The sequence below is a fragment of the Cavia porcellus genome, unplaced genomic scaffold (genome assembly GCF_034190915.1).
Source record: "Cavia porcellus strain 051 isolate PalLab524CR breed Dunkin Hartley unplaced genomic scaffold, mCavPor4.1 scaffold_13, whole genome shotgun sequence".
NCBI lineage: Eukaryota > Metazoa > Chordata > Mammalia > Rodentia > Caviidae > Cavia > Cavia porcellus.
Window position 1 is genome coordinate 4,922,065 of NW_026947496.1, and position 22,134 is coordinate 4,944,198.

General features: G+C 52.7%; 1 protein-coding gene and 2 non-coding genes across 3 annotated transcripts; all 3 read left to right on the forward strand.

The window, feature by feature from the left end:
• Positions 1 to 1,607: 1,607 nt before the first annotated feature.
• LOC100717614 (glutathione peroxidase 6) lies at positions 1,608 to 7,152 on the forward strand. Its single transcript, XM_005000613.4, has 5 exons — positions 1,608 to 1,775; positions 3,228 to 3,381; positions 4,505 to 4,622; positions 5,030 to 5,129; positions 6,267 to 7,152. Exons 1-5 carry the CDS (start codon positions 1,683 to 1,685, stop codon positions 6,471 to 6,473), a joined length of 672 nt encoding a protein of 223 aa, XP_005000670.2. The 5' UTR covers positions 1,608 to 1,682; the 3' UTR covers positions 6,474 to 7,152.
• Positions 7,153 to 11,011: 3,859 nt separating this feature from the next.
• On the forward strand, positions 11,012 to 11,093 carry Trnal-aag (transfer RNA leucine (anticodon AAG)). The gene has a single exon. It is a non-coding gene; the product is annotated as a tRNA-Leu (tRNA).
• A 2,258-nt stretch (positions 11,094 to 13,351) lies between these two features.
• Positions 13,352 to 13,425, forward strand: Trnat-ugu (transfer RNA threonine (anticodon UGU)). Its single transcript has one exon. It is a non-coding gene; the product is annotated as a tRNA-Thr (tRNA).
• The last annotated feature ends 8,709 nt before the right edge of the window (positions 13,426 to 22,134 follow it).

Below are 22,134 nucleotides of genomic sequence, written 5' to 3' on the forward strand. Positions count from 1 at the left end.
CAGAGCACGACGAGGTCTGAACGGGAAAACATGAAGCCATCATGAGGTCTGGCAGGAGGCAATGCAGGCATCGTGTCATCCCAGGAGCAAGGTGGTCTGCTAGGGACAGTGCCGAGAGCGCTGGGGGCTGACCCCATATCCTCTGCCGCCCAGAGTTGAATCACCCTTGAGGATGACACAAGTGGGAGGCAACGTGCACCTCCCTGACCTGGCTGGGAGTGGCCGTTTCTGCCCTCAAATGCAGAAGTTGGTGAAAGAGAAAAATTGCAACTCTTAAAGCTTCACTTTAACCTATGGAGTACAGGGTGCCCACATCCCCTCCCTCCCAGGGACAAACAGGCCTAAGTCACAGAAGGCTGGGGACCAGGCCTTGAGGGGGAGCACTGGTCTTGTGTGTGTGTGATCCTGGGCCTTGAACCCAAGGCCTTTACACTAAGCTGCTTCCCCAGCCCCTTTTATTTGTTATTTGGAGACAGAGTCTTACTAAATTGCCAAGGTGAGACTCAGATCTATGGTCCTCCTGCCTCAGCCTCCCAGAGTGCCGAGAGTACAGGCCTGCACCACTGTGCTGGCTGGGAGGTGGGTGCTGTGGCCACAGTGGGAGCAGCTCTGGCAGCTGTGGTGGGCATAGCATCCGCCCTGTTCTGGGGTGACAGCCGTGGACCTGCGCTTCTGGAAGCACATTCTTCCTCAGCTGCTGGGCACCGGTGACCCAAGGCTCCCCACTCTGTTGGAGGAGGCTCAGGCTGGGCTCCCGGCAGGCGCGGGTCTGCCTGTCCTCCAGGGCAGGGAGGCCCAGCCAGGCTCTTACATGCCCCTCTCTCCCCCGCCCCACCCTTCACCTTGAGGTCGGTGCGGCTGAGCCAGCAGAGAGACAAGCTGGATTCATGGCGATGGATGTGACACTTCTCGCTTTACACTCAGATTTGTGAAGGGAGACGATGTCGTCTAAGCAAGAGGGGACTGCACGTCTAGGCTGGATCGGACAGTCGTTGGCTGTCCGACCAGGGACCAGGGTCACCTCAGGGTCTGGAGTCCTCCTGGAGTCTGAGGGTCGTGATCTCAGCAGACCCGGGATCCAGGAGGCTGCAGTACAGCAGGACGAGGTCAGCAGCTGAGGCTGGAACTCAGCTGTCACAAGAACGAGGGACAAAAGACACGGGCCAGGGGACAAGGGACATGGGCGCTTCCGCTCTCGGTGTCCGGACCCTCTGGAGGAGCAGGAAGGGAGCGAGGGCACAAGAAGGCGAATCCAAGCCCGCTTGCTGACCTCTGAGGCAGGGGACCTCAAGGTCACTCACAAGAGTGACAAGATGGGCCCGCAGACCACCCAGTTCCGCCCCAGGACGGCGGCCTCAGGTGGACTTCGTGGGCAGGAAGCCGCGGTCGGGGCTGGACCGGGGTTGGACAGGGGACAGGACAGCAACCGGACAAGGAACTGGGCTGGGGTCGGATAGGGGCGGGGATGGGCCACACAGCACCAGGGCTGGCTGCAAGAGGGCGCGAAGACCTGGGCCGGGAAGGGGAAGGGGAAGGGGAAGGGGGCGGGGCCTGAGGTCGGGAGGGGCGGAGCCGAGCGGACACCGCTCCCGATTGGCTGGCGCCTGTGCCTGCGGGGCCCTTAAGGGCAGTGCCGCCTGCGCCCAGCCCTGTGCAGCCCCAGTCCCAGCCCAACCCCAGCCATGCACGCTCTGCTGCGCGCCGCGGGGCTCGGCTTCCTCCCGCTGCTCCTGCTGAGCCTCGCTCAGGACACCCCGGAGGCGCAGAGGATGAAGGTGGTGTCCCGCGTCCGGCTAGGCCTTTGCCGCTCCTGGAAAGACGCGACCACCCGGTGCCCTTCTTGGCGCCCTGTTGCCGCCTGTCCACCGCGGAGGTCCTCCTGCCTCCGCGGACAGGCCCCCTCATCCCCTCTGCGCCCCGCGTCCACGCGCGGTGCCGACGGGCAGGGCCTGGCTTCTCCCCCGGGCTCACTGGGCAGGTTGCTGTTCCAAGCCTGGGCTGTGACCCCCGCGGAGCAAGGCAGGGCGACGCGGGGCTCAGACTGGAGGCGACGGGAAGGACTCGGGGCGCGGGTCCCGTCAGGGCCAGAGTGGGAAGCTGGGGAGACCCAGCTTGGCGAGGGGCGGCGTCTTGGGATCACTTCCCGGCTCAGAGGGTGCCGGCCTTAGGGAAAGAGCCGTCGGCGTCTTCGCTGAGCCCAGGGTCTCTGTGACATTTGCTGCTACAGCGAGAAAAGCAGTCGCAAGAGATCACCCAGCGCAGGACGCAGAAGGCCACTTGGGCTCTGCAGGGCTCTCAGGCTGAGATTCCCGAGCGAACACCGCGGTTAGCGCATCGCAGAGTCGGGCGTAGGCCGCTGCCCCTTACAAGCCTTCTCCGAGTGGGGTGCAGGAGAAGGCTCGGCCAGGCGTCCTGGCCACAGAACCGCCGAAGGTGACCCCAGCCTCCTGCCCACACTACGCGGCTAACCAAGTCCGCAGTCTGCGCCTTCCGGGTCTGTCGCCTGGCTTTCTGCTCTGAGGCCCTGACGCCCAACTTAACCTGCTGTACGTCCCTGGACTCCCAGGCAGCTGGGTGCGGCCCCTCCTAAGAGGTGGCCAGGGTTAGCCTCTGATCCCGGCCCTGCCTGCCTCTCCTCTCCTGTGTCTTATGTAAAGGGTTTAACTCATCCGTGCTTTCTATTTCATAATCCCCAATTCACCAGCCGCCTGGGTTGCTTCTCCCCATGTAGGATGAGAACAGGGCATGAAGGGTGAGTTTTGCAGGTACCAGGAGTGCACCCCCCAATCACCCCTTTAAAGAGGTTAGAGGAGGAGAAAACTGGGGCAGGCCTTGGGGAGAAAATGAATGTAAGGGTCATACAGCCCTGGAATTCCTGTACATTCTGTGTTGTGGAAAACTGCAAAATCTACTAAGAATATTTGGGAAGGACTGGGATGGCTAGGGTGGGGTGTGAGGCCCGGGGAGAGGGCAGCAGTGTCAGGTGGACACAGGAGACTACTGCTATCCAGGTGTGCGTGTTAGGAGGGCTTGTCCTGCCACACGTGTGAGCCCACATGTAAGTCAGGAGACGTGAATTCTGGCTGTGGCATCGGCTCTAACTAAAACTTTTCTTTGAAAAGGTCTTGACTGGTCCTTAGGATCCTGGAGCACGCTGACAGCACCACAGTGGTTGGAGCTACTGCCTGTCTGCTCCCCTCATTGTGGCTGCTTTTGTTCTGTTTCAGACGGACTGCAACAAAACCGTGCCAGGCACCATCTATGAGTACGGAGCACTGACCCTCCTGGGTGAGGAGTACATCCAGTTCAAGCAGTTCGCGGGCAAGCACGTCCTCTTCGTCAACGTGGCCACCTACTGAGGCCTGACCGCGCAGTACCCAGGTAGGCACTCAAGGCCTGGGCTCTTTAGAACTAGCTCTGCCAGGCTGCACATTCCAAGTCCGGAAGTTTTCCTAAGTGTCTTGGGGCGAGGAACAGCACAGGTGGTGACACAGCGCCACCAGCCTAAAGCTGCTCCTCTCACCGTGTCAGACCTGTGCCCAGATTTGAGCAGGAAGAGTTTCCCAGAGATGTGGTCAAAGGCCACTAGGTCCTGCCCCCTCACCGCCCTTAGGAGAATGCACACTGAAGGGGCGTCTCAGTGCTGGGGAGGACTCAGTGGACTCTGAGCTTGTACTGGGTGATTTGGGGGAGGGCTTGAGGAATTGAGGCTTTTCATGGGGTCAGCTTCCGTCAGGAGCTGAATAAATGTGTGCTTGGATATCACAGCACATCACGTCTGCAAGGCAGGAATGAAAGCAGGGCTGCAGCTGTAGCTGCTCCAGAGGTGTCTGGAGCCGGCAGACACAGACTGGTGCTCCGTCTCTCGATGCAGACAGTGGTCCTGTTTTCACACTAGTGTTCCTGTGTCCGAGTTTTCCCATATTCACAAGTCACGGAGTGGCTCGTGCTTGTCTTGGTTGATCAGGGGGTCATGTCGTGTAACCCAGGTCTAGACAACCACCTAGAGCACCCTCACCGTGGGCAGCAGTGTGGAGGCTGTGGCTGGGATCCCCTGGTGGGGGGGGACTTGCTCTTGCCAGTGAGAGGGCTGGCAAGGGGCGCAGGACACCATGCTGCCAGAGGTGGGGGAGGGAGGCCACGCAGTCGGTTTTTGCCTTTTCCTTAAAATTCTTTTACTTCTTTTGACCAATCCACCGCCTGAGGCAGTGGCTTTCAAGTCTGCTTCCCTCAGGGACTTCCCTCAGGATCACTGCCTGTCTGTCTGTCTCTGCCTGCCTGCCTGCTGTCTGTCAGTCTGATACAGGTGGCCCTGGAAGGGTGGTGCAGCCTCCTAGGACATCACAGACAAAGCTGGCAACCTCTTTCATGAGTGCCTGTGGCCTGGTGCTTGCCTGCCCAATCCCTTCCACAGCCCTCTGCAGACCCCAGTGACAAGCGGTGAATCCCAGGTCTTTCTGCCCTGAGGCCGGGATGCTGACCCTGATCCATTCTCCGCCCTCAGAACTGAATGCACTGCAGGATGAGCTGCGCAGCTTCGGTGTTGTCTTATTGGGCTTCCCCTGTAACCAGTTTGGAAGACAAGAACCAGGAAAGAACTCAGAGATCCTCTCCGGGCTCAAGTGAGTGCCTGTGCAGGACTCTGTACACTCCCAGGCTAGAAACTGCTAGGGTTGGCATCGTCGGGTGAGTGGGCTGGAGAAGGTCCCCACGGAGGAGGCTGACGTTGCTCAAACATCCACCCCTTTGGTTCTCTACTGGCCAAAGTAGAGGAGGAGCTAATGGAAGAGAAGTCCAGGAGGCAGGAGGGGATACAGGAAATGCAAATGAATCAGAAGCCCATGTGCAAAAGATCACCTGATTTTCTCCGGAGTCTTTGGTGGCTTCCTGCAGGCCTGCCCCCCCCCCCACCTCCTCACTGTCCTTTCCGCTCTGCCTCTCTCTTCCTTCTTTGAGGAGTTGGTGGTGGCCGTTTCTGTCCTTGCTGTTCTCATCCGGGTCTGCTTGGGAACACGTCGGTTTTTTGCAGGTACGTGCGTCCAGGGGGAGGATTCGTCCCCAATTTCCAGCTCTTCGAGAAAGGGGATGTGAATGGAGAAAAAGAACAGAAGGTCTTCACCTTCTTGAAGGTAGGTGAACGTAAGCCAGTCCGGTGGCAGCGCCCCGAAAGCCGAGGCTCCTGTCCAGAGCTGGCATTGACTCTGCAGAGATTCTCAGACCAGTTTCACATCACAGTGTCCGCTGACGAGGTTTGGCTGTAGGTGGAGGGATAACAGCTCTGCCGTGACAGCCCTCCCCTATCGGTGGTAAGGACCGGCCATCCAGCAGGTGTTTACTGTGTCTCTAGCATGAGCCGTGGATTGCACTATCCAAGCAGTGATGTGGTCCCCCAAAAGGACTCACACATGCTCGGGAGGCAGGCAGAGTGCCTGTGGCCAGCGCAGTTAGGTAAGAGCCACGGAATACCAGGACAGAAGACCTGGCCACCCACCCCTGGGGCTAGGCCTGAGTGAGACTTGCACCCAGCCACAGCAAACTGAAGAAAGAAAGGGAAAAAGATGAAATGGATAAGTAACATCTTAGTTAGTGGAGAAGACCACAACTTATTCTAATGACTGTAGGTTATACCATATAAATTACCTTTTTATTGCTCAAAAATAGTGATGTCATTAATTTTAGAGCTAAGCCTACTATTGAAAAATTAATTTTTGAATTTGTGGTTATAGTAAATTTTAAATTTTTCTTATTGTCAAAGTAAAGTTGAGCTGCGGATTTAGCTCAGTGGCTTAAGTGCTTCCCTGGTAAGTGCAGTGTCCTGAGTTTGATCCCCAGTATGAAAACAAAACAAAACAAAAAAACCCAACAACGAATAAAATGAGTGATCATTCTACATTCGTTTTCAGAAAGTAGCTCTTGGACTTTACCAGCCCCATGGGTTGGTGGGCTGTAGGAACCCTATTTTATGCCAGCCCATCGTTTTTCACCCAAGGAAGCTGAAACTACAGAGATGGTGTGACTGGCCCAGGAAACAGGAGATGAGCTTTTGCTGGCACCATGCAGAGACCCGGGCATGGAGTGGGGAGGGCAGGGTGCCTTCTGCTGACAGTTACGGAGATGCTCCTGGTTGGCTGGTGGTGCCCAACAGGAAGCACCTTCGTGAATGTATCACAGTTGCCACCACCGGCCAGCAGACCCTCTGGGGCGGGGGCAGACCAGAGGCACGGAGGCACAGACACTTACCTCCAGATCTCACTTCTCTGCTCCAGAACTCCTGCCCTCCAACCTCTGAGCTTTTGGGGTCTCCACGCCTGCTCTTCTGGGACCCCATCCGAGTCCATGACATCCGATGGAACTTTGAGAAGTTCCTGGTGGGGCCGGATGGAGTCCCTGTCATGCGCTGGTTCCACAAGGCTCCGGTCAGTGTGGTGAAGTCCGACATCTTGGAGTACCTGAAGCAGTTCGAAGCCCAGTAGGGGGAGTGGCTCCCCCTCCCCACCTCAGGCACAGCATAATAACAAGGGCTCTGTCCTTCCAGCCAGTCCTGTCCTGTCACCTGTCATCAGTGCCTCTGCACTCACATGTGAGCCCCTCGAGTGTGTCTGGATGGATGTGTAAGGGTGCGTGTGTGTGTGTGTGTGTGTGCCTGCGTGCATGGGTTTGAGGATTAAGGGAACTAAACTTACCTACCAAAATCTCTGACCCTGAGATACCAAGTTTCTCCCAATTCAGGAGAAAATCACAGTTCAGCATGACTCAGACTTCCCGGTGTCTCTGAAGAGTCACCTCAAGTTCTGACAGGGATCCCACCAAGTCCTGGCAGCCAAGACAGCAGAGCCGCCCAGGCTCTCTGGCCACAGCCTCCCCCAGCACAGCACCCCTCGATCTTCCCCTCCGGCCTGCACCCCGTAGGACTCTTAGGCGAGCAGAAGCCTCCCTAGAAGGAAGGGTGTCTCCATGATGGTGGGTCCCAAAAGCCCTGGATCGGACCCTACCAGAACCTTCCCTGGTGCCTGTCCTTTGTGCATTCGGGTCACGGCGCCCAGGCAGGGATGTCCCTTCACTCTGAACGGTAGACTTTCTCCTCACCCCGAGTCCCCTCAGCTTTAAACTCATTCTGTCACTGCCTCAAATTAAAAAAAACTTCTGCAGCAACCTGGCTCTGTGTACCCATTTCCCAGATGCCTTCTAGGCCTGCAACCAGACTCCTCTTCCACTGCATGGTCTCCACCCCGGACCTCCTCAATTTACCCTTCTGTGTTTTGTTTCTCCTCAAACGCTCTAGAACTTTCCTTGTCACATCCAAAAGCAATAGGGGTGCTGGTAGTAACAAAACAACAGAGCCGCCCTTCAGACCAAGGTGCTTAGAGATAAAATCCAGCCTTCTGTGGTGACTCAAATGTCAGAAAATCAGACATTAAGATTAGATGGGGAGGTAAAGTAGGCGTCTTTCTTTTGATGTTATTTTGACTCAGATGCTTGCACTGTAAGCTGAATTTTGACTGAGGCAGTGGGGGCCAGCTGTCTCCCTGCAGAGAGGCACCCCAAATCACAGGAACATGGCTCTCAGAAGATGCACAAGACAGAGAACAGGCTTGGCCGCTTTGTTTTCTGGGAATCAAAGCTAGTGAGGAGGAACGGTTTCTAAGCAACAGGCGGGGGGGGGGGTGACGCAGGGCTCTGACTGGGGCCTCTTCGTCACTGCTCGGCTGCCCTGAGGCTGCCCCACCCCAGGAGGTGTCCCAAGGCCTCAGGCTGGGCCTGCAAAGCTGCTGACTGCAGGCAGGGGTCAGTGCTGTGGCCTCGGGCGCCCTCCAGGGGCTGTCACTGCCGAAGTCGGGTCACCACCCGGGGATGGGGACAGGAAGTCTGCAGGGAGGACAGCTGGGAGCTGTCCCAGGTTAGGATGCTTCAGTGCTGACCCCACAAGGACCTCACAGCAGTCTTGGGTGACGGGTAGGGGCAAGCTCTGCAGAACGCGCGGTTTCACCCGCTTGACTCTGACGTGCACCGGGGCAGATTCAGTTCCTTCCTCTCGGCACTCCGTGGCCCGTGGCTTAGCTGGCTTCAGTGCTGGTCTCTTCGGCAGGAGTTCTGGGATCACCCCAGTGGGGTTGGTTCTTTTAAGACATTTTGTGTTGAGTCCTTGCAGTCTTCCCATTGATCTCCAAGTCCTCCAAATTTACAACACAACCATGTTCATACAGGTAGATTCATTACAACCTGTGTGGGTTTCATACTTTTGAAAAAAATAGACCGGTAGGGTCATAATCCAAATGCAAAACCCTGCTAAAGAATAGTGCATGGAACTGCACCGGTCAATTTTCACATGCATTTTGCATTAAAATGTTTGTAAGCATCCAGAATGTGTTCAAAGCACCCAGACAAGTCTGACCCACCTAGAACCCCAGCTCTGGGACTGCCTTCCGGGATGAGATGCACAGTTCATGCTCCACAGCTACACAGGGTGATCAGTCTCCACACAGCAGCCACTGTGCTGGGCCGGGCAGGTGCCCTCACAGCACGCTGCATCCCGGCCCTGTGTCCGCTGTCTTGGAAAGGACACTGCCCAGCGCGTCCTCATAGGAAAAGTGCTGGAGAGCCTCACACAAGGTAGTGATCGAGTGGGGATCAGAAAGCCTGGACCCGGGTACCCCAGAGACAGCACGGCAGTAAGGAATGATGGGAGAGCTGCGCAGAGATGTGAAAGGGCCCAGCTTCATCCCTGGGGCAAGGGGCCCGCCTCCGCCACCCACCCGGCACTAATGGCCTGTCTTATGCGCTGGGCACATTTCCAAAGGTGGGAGAACAAAGATGCGCTTCCTTCCAATAATTAGTAACAATGAAGTGAATACGTACAGTGAGCAAATTTACCACATCCTGATGAAACCAGTGGAGAAAAGTAAAGCAAGGAAGGAGTTTGGGCACGGAAAGGGTGGGGCGGGGGTGTCAGCATCCCTCTACTGGGATGAGTTTACTGACAAATGCTTTTAAAATTTTAATGGAAAACATCCTGGCGTGACTACTGTGTGACTCTACATCCACAATCAGCAGGATAAAGTAATCAGAAAGGTGCCCTTCAGGCCGGGACCTCCCGCCTTGCCTCTGGGCCGGCCTGGCTGAAGCCTCCACCCCACCCCAGCTTCAGCTGCTCCTCCTGGGGCACAGGCGCCGGGCCCTCTGGCTTGGGCATCACTTTCACACTGACAGACAACTGTGACAGCTCACAGACGGCTGGTGGGAGGGCCTGGGTGAGCACTGAGGGGCAGGCGGCAGGCTGCGGTGCTGCGGTTTATAGCTCTAGGCTCGTTTCTTACACAGCTGCAGGGGCCAAGCACCGAATCCTCTTGCAGGGTCCAAGGTTCGAATCTAAAGTTATAGCCGGACAGAGCGGGGTGAGGGCTGCTCTGGAAAGACTCAGGAAGATGCATGGACACCTCACCCATGGGCCCTGTGACTGTGCTTCACGTACAAACAGGCTCTTTGCAGAAGAGGGACCACACTGGTCCTTATAAAAGTAAAGAGGGAGATGGGACAGAGAGGCAGGTGCACAGGAAAAGCGCCTGCAACCATGGATACCCCGGGCCAGGTGCCGGTCACAAGCCAGGGAGTCCCTGCTGCTAGCTGCAAAGCACAGGGGCCGCTGATTCAGGCTAAGGGTGCTCCGGAGAAGCAGACGTGGGTCAGACCCTGACCTGACCGCCCATTGCCGCCAGCCACGCTGAAACTAAGGGGTTCATTTGAGCTTTGGAGACATGAAGATTACAGAACCAACAGCAAATTCTAAAACAGGCCACTTCATGGGCATGACAACGAAGCACACAGAAGAATTAAATAACCCGAAGCTAATTCATGAACCATTCTCCTACGACCCTCGCTCCCTGTTGTCAACTTGTGAGAAAAGTAACTGAACCGCCGACCCACTCACCCGCTTTCATTCCGGCTTTAAGTCCATGTTTGTCTGCAGACTCAACCTCTCCTGCTCAGCCCCCGAAGTGAGGCGGTGGTGGGAGGTCAGGCGGGCCGCAGTGGCCGCGGTCTGCAGGTCTCAGCCTCGAGGCTGCGGAGCCCAGAGTCGTCCTCAGGTCCTCACGGGATCCCTGCAGGGAGGAGACGGGGCAGATCAGTGGTGTCCTGCTCACCAGCTCCCAGCCCAGGGCGCTGCCCTCCGGGCGCGGTGAGGGCAGTGCAGGCTGGCCGGCCAGAGCGTCCTAGTCCGGCAGGCTGGGCTGCGGCCCGGAGGAACTCGGCTCCGCGCGGCCTGCAGAGCGTGCGGGGTTCCAGAACACGAAGGGTTTCTCGTGGGGTTTGGAAAGTCCTGAAACATTCTTAACACAAGAGCCTTTTCCTCTGGGCCCTCCGGTCCTAAAGCTGTCCAACAAGAACAAGCGCTTCTCGGGGTGAGCAGCTCTCGCCACCCGGAGGTTCCGCTGTCCGCAGGTTGGAGGGCGGCCCTGAGCCGGTCGCAGCCGTCCTGGGGGTGCACCCCGCAGGGAGAAGGAAGGCAGGGTCCCCCGAGACGGTGCCAGCTCCGTGGGCCCGGGCGGTGGCAGCGCCGGGGCGGGAGGCGCGCAGGCCGGGGCCGGCATCCCGCGCCCTCGTGGACGGCCTTCCGCAGCCCGCACCCAGCCTGCCTGCGTGTCTCCCGGCTGTGGCTGCCGGGCCGCCCCGTGGCTGCCGCACAGCTGGGGACCCGCGTGGTTTTGGGGTTCTACCCTCGACTGCACAAGCGTGCGCGCCTGCACCCCGCGCTGCGGGACACGATGTGGCGCGCGGGCAGAGACGCGGGTGCGCACACGGGGCCGCCACTGTCGGCCCTGCACGCGGACGGGGAGCAGCTCGCAGGAGCGCGCGGGGCGCCCCCAGGGACTCCGACGGCGACAGCGCGCCTCGCAGAGCCTGGCCGCGCGGGTCAGTGGGAGTTCGCGACTGTGGTCTGGGCCCGGGTCGCCCACGGACGGAGCCGGGCTCCGTGTTGTGCACAACTTCAAGACGGGTCCCAACGTCAACAGCAGGTAGCGTGGCCGAGCGGTCTAAGGCGCTGGATTAAGGCTCCAGTCTCTTCGGGGGCGTGGGTTCGAATCCCACCGCTGCCAAGCGTTTTGCAGCTTGACTCCCTGACAACCTACTTCCTCATGCAAATACATTTTCTTTAAAGTTGTGCCCAAGGGGACATTTTAAAATGTTTTCCACAGAAATAAGTGGATCGCACGGTTCGAATTCACTGCGGGGCGAGCGCACTGGCGCGGTTCCGCTGGGGACGGGCGGGGGTGCGGGCTCCCTGGTCGGCGCGCCCAGGCGCGTTCCGTGCACATCGGGGCCCGCGGTCCCCGCCTCCGCGGTCTCCCGGGCGATTCACGCTGCGGGCCACCTCGGGGCAGCCACTCACGCAGTGTGAGCCCGGGCGCAGCGAGGCAGCTCGGGGTCTGCGTTCCGCGGGGCGCCGAAGGGAAGGCGCGGCTGCTAAGCCCAGCGGCGGGAGGGCAGCTCTGGGGGCCGCCGCCGCCTCGCGGAGACGTTACTGACTCGTCCTCCCGCAGTGCACGCGGGGGTCTGCCCTGGCACCCTGACCAGACAGCACCCGGCAACCCGGACGGTGGCGGTTCGCGTCCCCCGAAACGCGGATGTTGCCGCAAGTTCTTGACCTATTGTCACACTATGCTCTCAGCAATACCCAGGGAAGCTCTTCTCACCCGGCGGTTACAGAGAACAAAATGAGCTGTGAAACTTCCTGCCCTGCCTAGTCATAGATATTGCAGTAAGGAACAAGGGGCACGCTGGAGAATGCCCTGCCTTCCACCCAACGTCTGCATACTGACTCCCAGAAGTGTGAATACTACCTTACATGGCATAAATAATAGGATGCTTTGCAGAACGAGTTTTGAGGATCTCGAGGCAGGGATGCCCAGGCCTAAATGCCATGGCGCGCGTGCCCACAGAGGCGGTACCGGGAGACAGCGCAAGCAGCCAGCGGAGGCCACCACAAGCCAGGGGCTGCCGGCGGCCACCGCAGCCAAGCGAGGCAGGGCAGCACACAGCCCCGGCCTCGGCCATGGTAGTGCCAGGTCAGGGCCGTGACTTTGGACTTCTGGGCTCTAAAAATATAAGTAAATATATTTCTGTTGCTTTAAGATACCAAATTCATGGTGATTTTTATAGAAGCTCCAGGACAGTAATGCAGTATCCTTAAGGACTCCTAGACAACAGTACACTGGCAGTTGTCTTCAGATATTGTTTGGATCTGTCTGTCTGATAGATTAAAGATACTATTTTCCTGCAGTTGTACCATTTCATTTTACTATTTATTCCATTCACAATGACATCAATCATGGATTGCTGTTTTGCCTGTTCTGCAAAGTCACCTCATTTACAGTTTTTCTTGTGAGTTGGCTTCCCTTGCTGAGGCGGCGGGGCAGCTATCTATTAGGAAGCTCCAGCACCCCAACAGGAATTACAGATACACTCTCTCAGCTCCTTCCTTTGATTTCTTCTCCCACATTTTCCCCAGAGGATAGAATTTTTTCATTATAATTATATACAACTACCATTTTGTGTGGAAAATATAGCTTTGTATATAAAATTATATAAAATTTCTACATCTCTAGTAATTGTATTCAAGTGTTTCCATTGTTCACCTTGAAAATTAGTGCCTACTTGGAATTTATTTTAGTATCATAGCTGGTATGCTGAGTTTTCTTTTCCTAGGTAGCAATCCAGTTAAAACCTGGAGTTTTGAGCAGTCCGTCTTGTCTACTGACTGGAATTGTTACCTTTACCAGGCTTTCAAAGTTAGACATGCATTTCCCCAGAATTCGGACTTTGCTTTGTCACAGTGGTACCGGTGGGGTCTTACACATTCTTTGCCAGTTCCTGGCACAGCTCGCTTTCCCTGTTGTACTACCTGGATGTCACTTACTGAAGTCCAGTGTAGAAATAAAGCTCAAGTTTGGTAACCCAGCATTTCTAGCATTTACAAATCTGTTCATAAAACAGCAGTTATTAGCTTCGAGTATGCTACCAATCCGCATGGACGGTTTTGTAGCACGTAAATGTTTATTTTGTCAGGCTCGGAAACCAGTCAGTCCTCGGCGGTAATTGTCTCACCGCGGTGTCAGCGGCACTGAGCCCGGCGTCACCTCGGCTCGATGGCCACACAGCGGTGTGTGCCCTGACCTCTGCAACCGCGCCTCTCCGCGGAATCTCTGAATACACCGTATTCCTAATGCGAAGTAGGACTTCAGCGTAAGTATTGTGTTTCCTGCGCTCGGCCTAGGCTCAGGGCACGCGGTTCCCGGAGGCCTCGCCGGAGGCGTCAGCACCGAGGTGGGCTAGAAGAAAGTGGGTCTCTGCCGCAGGCTCCGTGGCTTAGCTGGTTAAAGCACCTGTCTTGTAAACAGGAGATCCTGGGTTCGAGTCCCAGCGGGGCCTGTACTTTTCTTCCCACGGGTTTTGTGGCCCTTATAGGGTGTCCACGCCACCCACCGATGGTGCAGCCACCCTGGATGGCGCACAGGCCCCCGGGCAGCTGCGGCTCCGAGAGCAGCTGCGGTCCTGGGCGCGGAGGAGGTTGTGCAGACGGCGCGAGTTGGCCCTGGTCCCGATCCTGGACCCGGGTTCTGTTCGGGGACACTTGCCTGGACATAGCGGTGCCTTGGCGTGGGAAGAGTGGCAGGAAGGCACCGTGGGCACCCGGGAAGCCCATTCTGGACCGCACCGCGTGCCCCTCGGGGTCGGGGTACCCTGAGATGTAAACCTCTATGGAACAAGCAAGCCGTTATGCAGGGAGGCAAACTATATGAAATATGTTTCCAGGTAGCAGGAAGACACTGAAACCAGCTGTGGGTAGAACTAATCCTGTGAGTAAACATCGCCGTAATTGGGGTTAGGAAAGGTGGCAAGCTAAGGACACAGCACGGGTATTTTCAGGCTTAGGAGCACAACAGTTTTAGGAGGGCCCAGGTGCCTTCCTGTGTTAGATGCTGCCTCCCCAGACCATCAGACAGAGTATCTCAGGAAAGGTGTTGCTGTGTTCACCACTTTTTGTTTTGTTTTGCTTTGCTTTCATTTGATTTAGATTTTGAGACAAGGTCTCGCTACATAGTCCAGGGTGGGGCTGAATCCACCATGTAGATTGTGCAGCAGTCGCCTGCCTCAGCCTCCTGAGTGCTGAGATTACAGGTGTGCACCACCACACCTGCTATATTCACCTGTTTTTATACCAAGGCAAAGACACCACATTCAGTGTCCTTAAACGAAGGTAAAGTTGAGTTCACGTTTGTACATTGGTTAGTGTGGTGTCCATGACGTCAGGAAAGCTGGCCGCAGACGCCGTGGAGGGCTGGTGGAGGAGGACAGAGGCTGCTTCCTGTACCATATGAGTTATTGTTTCTCTGGACTACACCATACACTCGGCCCCGCCCTGTCCTTGTTTCCTGTTGACCATCCCGAGATCCAGGTGTCCAGTGGCAGCTCTGCTGGCCAGGATCACGCTGACACAGGACAAACTTGTAATTTTGGCAGAGACTTTTGTGCTCGCTTCCCTCACTGTCCCATGGCTGGTTGTTTTGGTAGAGCTGACCCAAGCGACTCTACCTTGATTTTGACAGCGGCTGTGTTTCCCCTGTGCCCGCTCTTGTCCTCGTAAGAGTCCTCTGGGACACCGGACCTCCCTCCTGCAGCTGCACCTCCACTGCTCCGCTCTGGTGCTGGGCTCCTCGGCCACAGGAAGTGGTCAGCAGGGCCCTAACACTTCCAGCCCCGGGAGCAGCGGAGAGGTTCTGAGGCTCCTCTGGAGCCCATTTCATCTCCTCGTCTCTGTCTGCTGGGTGATGACTGACGTCTCAGTACTGCAGGCCTCTCTTACTAGCAGCTGTCCTTCTACGGAATCCCAAGAGATCACAGATAAGTTTTACAAGGAAAATACAAAACAAACAAGAGTAAAACAAATTTAGCTTTTGGAACAGTTTTGAACAAAGACACATAATTTTATCCATAACTTTCACCAAAGATAAAGAAGAACCAAATTGTTATTATTATTATTATCATTATTATCACTTTTTTAAAATTTTAAGGCAAGGTTTCACTAATTGCCTAGGCTGGGCTTGAATTGTGATGCTCCTGCCTCAGCCTCCCGGGACGCTGGAATGACAGCCATGCATCACCTTGCCTAGCAGTGTCCAGTCTTCAAGGTCATCCATGAGGCACTGCCTTCAACAGGTCTGCGTGGCTGAACGACCCTGACGAAAACGGGCCCATTTCCAGACCCTTGAAAGTTTAGGAAAACAGCGTTAGCGACCACAGACTGACTGACTGACCACCTGACACGTGAGCGCCCCAGCAGACACGTTCAGGGCGCGCCCCAGCGGGGAGCCCGCCGCGCCTGTAATCAGGAACCAGCCGTTAGCTCGAGGCGCCGCCGTGTGGCCGACTCTCAACTCGGGGATGGCAGCGGCGCCCCGCAACCTCCTCCCGCCCCGCGCCCTGGGTCCCCTCTTCGTCCGCCGAGGCCTCGCCCCCAAGGCCGGGAGTCTCCCCGAAAGCTTACAAGCCAGCAGCCTGCTCAGGTGTCCGGGGCCGCCTCAGGGTGGCTCAGACGGGACTGCCGGGGCAGACAGCCCTACCCAGGGCCACCGCGAGGTCCGAGGTTACCTACTGCGGCTTTAACAGATGCTCACGGTGACGGCCTCGCTGCCAATCCCGACCAGCTTTCCAAATTCTCCACCTTCACGACCAGCCCCGACTTGGCTTCAGCTCTTTTCTATCAGACCCCGCGCGCACACCGCCGTCGGCGCCTCAGCCTCGGGCCCTCCTCCAGCCGCACAGTCAGGGCCTCTCCAGCCCTCCTCTGCCCGAGCCAGCTGCCTCCGTGCTCCCTCTCCTGGAGGAGTCCATAGTCCATGCTCTGTTCTACATTTCTGTTCTTTCCACGTGGAAAAATGCCTAGGATCTCATACAGGAGACCCTGCACATCTCCCCAAGGAGTCCCAGCACCTCACCATTCCAGCAGGCTCACTGGCTTTATCATCCTTTCCTCCTCCACCAAGGGCAAGACGCACATCTGGGTCACTGAAATGGCTTGTGTTGATCTCTGTGCCTGGCACCCAACGTGAAATGTAGCTGGCATCTCCTTCATCCCTGATGAAGATGCTAAATGGATTCAGTAGACTGACTGTCCTCACTCAGGCAGAATGTCCGTCTTTCTTGCTCACATTTAACAGAGGAAATGAAAAATGCAACATTTAAATGGTAAATTAGGAACCGGGCACAATTGCACATGCCTGTAATCCAAGCACTTGGGAGGCTGAGGCAGGAAGATCACTTCAAGTTCCAGACCAGTCTGGGCTACGTGATGAGTTCAAGGTCAGAGACTCTGGCTCAAAAAGACAAAAACAAAAAACAAATAAAACTACAGAAAAGGCTACAAAAATAATCTTTAAGGCATAAAAAGAAATGACGGTCAAAATGAAACACATTAAAGCAGACAGAGACAAAAAAAAAAAGAGTTCAGGAAAATGATGCAAACCATGCTTACCTAATATAGTCCATGAAACAGATAAAAACAGAAATCCAGGGGATTAAAAACACCACTGAAAGTTATATGCAACAGATTGAGTGAAGGTGAGGATAGAATATCAGATCTAGAAGACAGGATTGTACTTGGTGACCATGGAAAGAAGGATATCTTAAAAATAGCAAGAAACCATGAAAAATCAGTCCAACAGCTATAAGATGAAGCAAAGAAGACATGGATAAAGAATTCAACATACAATTAAATGAAGCATATAGAACTCCAGCTAACCATGACCAAAATAAATCTATACCCAGGCATATAATAGTCAAGATTCCAGAAATTCAGCACAAGAACAGAATATTAAAAGTGGCTAGAGAAAGGAAACAAATTACCTAGAAAAGCCCATCAGAATCATAGCAGACCTCTCAACGCAAACACTCAAATCAAGGAGAGCTTATAGTGAGATATTTCAAGCCCTAAAAGAAAGCAACCTTCAACCCAGATTGATTCATTTACAGCAATGAATTCTAACATCAGGAAAACAAAATGAGCTCAAATAAACAACTTAATGTTGAACCGCAACCTGACATAGAAAGAAGAACAAAACAAACCCGAAACTTTGTTTGAGGGTGGAAATTATAAAGATAAGAGCAGAAATTAATGCAATTGGGACTAAGAACATAATACAAAAATAAATTAATTGAAGAGTTGATTCTTTGAAAGATTACATGAAATAGATAAACCCTTAGCTAATGTCATCAAAAAAGAAAAGAAAAATTAATGTAATATACCATATGAACAGAGCCAAAAACAAAAATCACATGATCACCTCAATAGGTACTGAAAAAACATTTGACAAAGACCAACAATGATTCATGATAAAAACCCTACAGAAAATTAGAATAGTCTTTATCTCAATCTGATAAAAGCCATCTATGATAAACCAACAGCTACCATCTTACTAAAAGACCCAAAACTGAAAGCACTCATTCTAAAATAGGGAACAAGACAACAATGTCCCACTACCAACACTCCTATGCAATACAGTTCTGGAAAAATTAGACAAGAGAAAGAAATAAAAGGAATAAAGATAGGAAAGGAAGAAGTTAAATTATTGTACTTTTCTGGGGATTTAGCTCAGTGGTATAAATGTCTGCCTGAAAGGCATGAGGTCGTGAGTTTGTCCCTGGTACTCAAACAAAACAAATAAAAAACTCCCAGAAAACAAAAATTATTGTTCCTTGCAGATGATATGATGCTTTGCATAAAAGACCCCAAAAACTCTACCAAGAGACTTGTTGACTTAATAACTAAATTCAGCAGTGTAGCTGGATACAAAGTCAATTCTCAAAAATCAATAGCCTTCCTGTACACACACAGAGAGGGAGAGAGAGAGAGAGAGAGAGAGAGAGAGAGAGAGAGAGAGAGAGAATAGGTAAACCACACCTTTCACAATAACAAAAATTGAAAAACTTAGGTGTAGGATTCAATCTAACAAAGGAAGTAACAGATCTACACATTGAAAATTATAGTATTCTGAAAAAGGAGATAAAAGAGGATATTAGACAATGGACCTGGGCACGGTGGCCCCCAACTGTAGTACCAGTAATTGGGGAAAATGAGGCAGTAGGATCACTGTGAATTTGAGGCCAGCCTGAGTTATATAAGTGACTTTAAGGGCAGCCTGAACAACATAGTGCGACTCTGTACCCCCGAACAAAAACAAAATTAAAAAAAGAAAATGAAACCTATGCCTATGGATAGGAAGAACCAACATAATGAAAATGGCTATATTCCCAAAATTGTTATACAGATTTAGTGCAATCCCAATCAAAATACCATTAGCACATCTCAAAGAACTAGAGAAAAATTCCTAAAATCCATTTGAAACCAAAAGAGATCTAGAATTCTGGGCAACAAAGGCAAGTTAGGAGACTGTCACAATCCCTGAACATGTGAAGAACTGAAAATTAGATCTCACAAATTCAAAGATCCAATCAAAAAATGGGCATATGAAATTAATATGAACTTTTCAGATGAACAGTTACAAATGGCAAATAAATATACCGAAAAAGATTCAACATCATAGATCATTAGAGAGGTTCGAGTTAAAACAACACTGAGATTCCTTCAGGAAGAATGGCAATTATCAGCCAATAATTACACTGGAGGGGCTGTGGAGAAAAAGAAATACTCAGCCCAGCAGATCTAGTTACAAAAAGGTTCGCATTCCAGCATTTTACAGAGACATGGTACTACATGGCCTAGTTTTTCTAAGGAACAATATATCAACATTGTGTCATCTGTTTTACAATGATTTTTTGCCTTTATCTGACAGTTCACAACACCAAAAATTCCCAACTCATTTGGACAGTTCTTTCAATGGACTAATTTTTTTTTGTACCCAGGATCGAACTCACAGCCTTGTGCTTGTGAGGCGGGTGTCGCATTGCTCAGCTACACTCCTGGCCCCCAATGGACTAATTTGGAACAAAATTAAGAGACTTAAATTGGTCTCAAACCTTAGGCCTTTGGTTTGGTTTCTACATATTACTAAATTGTAACCGCAGTGATTTACATTCATACCTTTAGTTTTTGTCACATTTTTTAATTAGAAGGAAATAAAACAAAACAATAAAATGGAGCAAAACCAAATAGTGAGAACAAAGTTGACTTTCACAAACAAGACAGAAGGGATCCCCCATAGCTGCTACATTGCATTCTGTTATCCTCTAACCTGTGGTCAGACTGCCAGCCCAGGCCTGCAAAGTCAGTTAATCAATAGGAGCATTAACTTGTTTTTGTACCTCAGTTGTGTCATCCCAGCCTGTGTTCCTTTGAATCAGCTGGTTGCCTACCTGGGTGTGGCATCCGAGCCAGCTGGCTCACAGGAAGGGCAGGCTGACTTGCTGGTCTTTTCCTAGCCCACAGCTTTCTACCTTTAGTCTTAGAGGACATGTGAGTCCCCGAGGACATAACTAAATTGGTCCCACTCGTAATTAAACTTTAGTCTTAATTTAGAAGACAGTATAATTCTCTAGTGTGATGATCCCCACTTGAATCTACATTTGAGTTACTTAGGGGACAAATCAAAACAGTTTCTTGGGGCTTATCCCCAGAGATTTTAATTCTTGTTTGTTCAGGATCCCCAAAATGTACATTTTTAACAAGCACACCAAGTGATTTTGATGCAAGTGGGCCACATGTGAAAAGTTCTGGTTTAAAACATTACAGAGACAAACGAAGGTGCCCCATGCCGGGATTCACAACACTCGTTCACCCGTCCCTCACCCTGGGGACCGGAGCTGGTACCGGAAGTCGCTGTATTCCAGAAGCCTTTGGCACCGTCTTGTAAGATTAACTCAACTAAAGCATGAAGAAGAGCAGCTGCCACGGCTCTGAAATGTGACTGAGTGATGGCAGCACCTCGAAACCACTTCAGGGCAGCTTGGAAAGGGAGCTTTGAGGTGCTGAGGTCTCACACGTGCTGGGCAAGTGCTCCACCACCGAGCTGGCTCTCCTGAGTGTGACTTACTCTGAGACAGTCTTCATGTGATGGACACGGGCTGAAATCAGATTACATATGAAACAAGAAAGATCGTAAGTTAATTAGCACTGTGCTGGATCAGGTGGAAAAGAGAACCTGTGTCTTCTCCTTGATGAACTTTCAATACTAAAAAGACCAAATAAGCACCTTAAACACTACAGACATAAAAAAAACATGTTTATCCATGACATTTGCAAAGCATTCTCTTAATATTTGAACTCCTATAAACCTCGTACAAGTTATTTGATTTCTTTAAGCTTTAGGTTTCTCAACTATAAAACAAGGACCATGATTGTGCCCACCTAACAGAACTGTGAAGGACGACATAACTCAGGTGATGTGTCCAGGATGTGTTGAACTGTTCTCATCACTGTTGTCATTAACACAGTGTTTGCTTTCTGAAAATTGGTAGGGGGGGAGTAACTCTCATTCTCCCTTGTTATTAAAATGGGGTTAACGAGTGCACAAGCTGACATCATCTATGATCACAGCCGAGACTGAAGATGTTTCCCCTGGGAGAGTCGGTCACCAGCGACTGTCTCCAGGCGTCAGCAGCACGCTGGGAAGGAGCTGGTCTTATCTGCCTTTAACTCTGAACACCAGAAGAGAATATTCTCTGCCATCGGAACTTGTCTGCCTGCCCTGCCGCAGCAAGCCCCAGCCCGACTGCTCCTGCTGCCCTCTGTCGGGGACCCTGAGAGCCAAGGCCTCCTCCTCAGCCTTTTCCTGGTGAGGCTTCTAGGGTCCCTGATGCTGGCTTACTGTCTGTTCCTGTGGCAGAGGTATGTTCCAGTGATGCCTCTTCCCACCAACACAAGCTTAATTAGCTCAGGTTTCCTGAAGCTTTGCTTGCTTTTGACAGAGCAAATGGGGTTCCGAGTTGCACAAGCCCAGCCAGGCCTGGAAGCCTCCACCAGCAGCACGAGTTCTCATCACAGCAAACCCGGCCACCACTCCCACATCTGTCTGGGAATTCTAACCTAAGGGCTCAGTAGCCGAAGAGAAAGGAAGAAGGGAGCGGGCCCAACTGCTAAATGTCAGTTTTTTCTGAGCTGATATTTTGAAGATCAATCTGTTTGTCAAACAGTAGAAATAATGACTGACAAGCCAAAATACTGAGGCTCTTTTGGAGGAGACAGAATCTTGATTTGCAATTTTCCTGTTACTTTCTGTGCAAATGTACTGTTCCTTCCATCTGCAGCTTAGTATCTTCTCTGGGTTTGCAGATGCTGCTTTGCTAACACCTCTGTCTCTCCCTCTGTCCCGCTCTACAAACCTTCCCAGCACAGACGCAGGTAGTTCGTGATTGTACGACTGGGTCACTGGTCGCATTCACCCAGAAGTGTCTGGGAGAGACAGGAATCCATCGAGGGTAGACGGACTCTCAAGTGGATCCTTACAAACCAAACTTAAGACTGACCTTCTAGAGGATGTTGGTTAAATTACTTGCTCCAAACAGTCTTCGCATTGACTTCCCTTCCTGTTAGCTGCATTTCCATTCCCCTAGCACCGAGACTGAAATTTCAGGGTCTTCTGTCCCCTCCTCTATGTTACACTGTCCCCTGCTCTCTGTCCCCACCACCACTGTCTCAGCTGGTTTTAAGACTGTGTCTGCAGGAGCCTTCCTGAGGCCTGCTGACCTCTGGTCCCCTCCCTGGTGATGCCCGCTGGCCGCTTCCGCTTCCGTAGGAAGAGCTCTGAGGTCTGCTCCAGGCCTTCCCTGCCCCTCCTGAAATGCTCTGATCAGACTACCCAGCCTAGGGCTCAGGATTCTCCAGGTCCTGGATTCAAGTTACTTTTGCAGTCTGGTGTTCTGTCGCACCACTTTACTGTGCTCTGCCTGTGTTTAGATTTATTAGACTGCTGCTCTGTCAGAGGGAAGTCAGTGTGCTTGCCCCGCCCCTTCCTCAGTGGCGTTCATTGGTGGTGTGTGCTCCTCACCCTTTCAGTCAGCGTCTGCACTTCTTTGACACTGTTTATAAATATTGATACTTTCCCATTTTAATCTTTATTACAAATACACATTCCAGGCTTTAAAACATCCTGAGTTTGCCATGAGGAGTATAGTTCCCTGTCACTT